Raw genomic sequence first — 1365 nt, forward strand, 5'->3', positions numbered from 1 at the left:
CGGCAGGGCGCGTGCTCGGTGCCCTTGCTCGCGTCGGCCTTGTCCAGCTGCAGCTGCCCCTTCGGCCGCACCACCGGAGTGCCGCTCACGACGACCGACGAGGCTCGGCCGTGGTAGCCGACCGGCAGGTGCAGCCAGTTGGGCTGCAGCGCGTTGTCCTTGCCGCGGAACATGACGCCGACGTTGGTGGCGTGCTCGCGCGACGAGTAAAAGTCGGTGTAGTCGCCGATCGCTGCGGGCAGGTGCATCGCCACCTCGGCGCGCGGCACGAGGCACCGGCGGCGCAGCTCGGCGCTCTCGCGGAGCGCCGGGTCTGCGCCGTCTCGCGCGAGGAGCTGGGTGAGCGCCGCGCGGACGGCGAGCCACTGGGCGCGCGGCTGGGCCATGAAGGCGTTGAGCGTCGCCTCCGCGAAGACGGCCGCACACGCGCAGTGGTCGATGAGGCCCTCGGCGAGCAGCGCCTGCATGTCGAGCACCGACTCGCCGATCGCGACGCCGACGCGCGGCGAGCGGCCAGAGAGGGTGTGGCTGAACACGCCGAAGGGGAGGTTCTGCACCGGGAACTCGCTGCCGTCCGCTCCGTCCACCCAGGAGAGCAGCAGCATCTCGTCGCCTTGATGGAGGGAGAGGTCAGTGCAGTGTGACACCCAAAGGTGTTGGACAACGGTGACACGAGGGCTGGGGGTGTGAAGGGCATAACCATGGTTGCGTGCAGACAATGGAGATAGAGCAGCCCCGGAGCGGAGGCCCGCCCGGGGTATTCAGTGTGTCGCGGGCGCCTAATCGGGATTAATTCCGTCGGGCGCCTACGAATTTACGTTTGCCGTCGGTGTTTCGCAAGCGCGCCTGGCGGCGGCTTGTGCTATGCCTGCTTTAGAGCCCGACGGGAACGCGGGAGCTATGGTCTGGGACATGGGCTGGCCTTCGTGCTGGGGCCAAGGCTTTGCCTCGTTGCCCGCAGTCGGTGCCCTTTGCCTCGTGTTGATGCAAGGCTTTCCGGGGCTAGTTGGCAACAACCTCACCATGGAGTCAGACCAACTCAGCCTACCCATTACGGTTGGCGGGGCCTCCGGCTGCGTCATGAGCGCAGCTCTCACCGCCACCAGCCCCTCCAAGTACCCCAGGGCGATTCTCGAGTTCGTCCTGCCCGCGCTCATTGTGACCACGGCCTACGTTCTGTTGCTGACAGGTGGGGGTGAGCACCACACCACGGGCGACAAGAAGGGGGGATCGCGACCCTCGACCACCAGGGGCAGCGACTACCTGTCCCTGCTCATCCCACGGTATGTGGGCCAATCGCGCCGGGCATTTATCGGGAGCCTCTTGTTCTTCCTCACGTTCCTGGTTGCAGCAGCAGATGCTGTG

The 1365-nt window shown here is 66.8% G+C and overlaps 1 protein-coding gene across 1 annotated transcript; it reads right to left on the reverse strand.

The window, feature by feature from the left end:
- Positions 1-71: 71 nt before the first annotated feature.
- EMIHUDRAFT_124936 (hypothetical protein) lies at positions 72-605 on the reverse strand (the record flags this gene model as incomplete). The annotated part of the gene is made up of 1 exon (XM_005761082.1): positions 72-605. A coding segment is annotated over one exon (534 nt), but the record flags the coding sequence as incomplete, so codon positions are not given.
- Positions 606-1365: the final 760 nt, after the last annotated feature.

The sequence above is a fragment of the Emiliania huxleyi genome (assembly GCF_000372725.1).
Source record: "Emiliania huxleyi CCMP1516 unplaced genomic scaffold EMIHUscaffold_7251, whole genome shotgun sequence".
Taxonomy (NCBI): domain Eukaryota; phylum Haptophyta; order Isochrysidales; family Noelaerhabdaceae; genus Emiliania; species Emiliania huxleyi.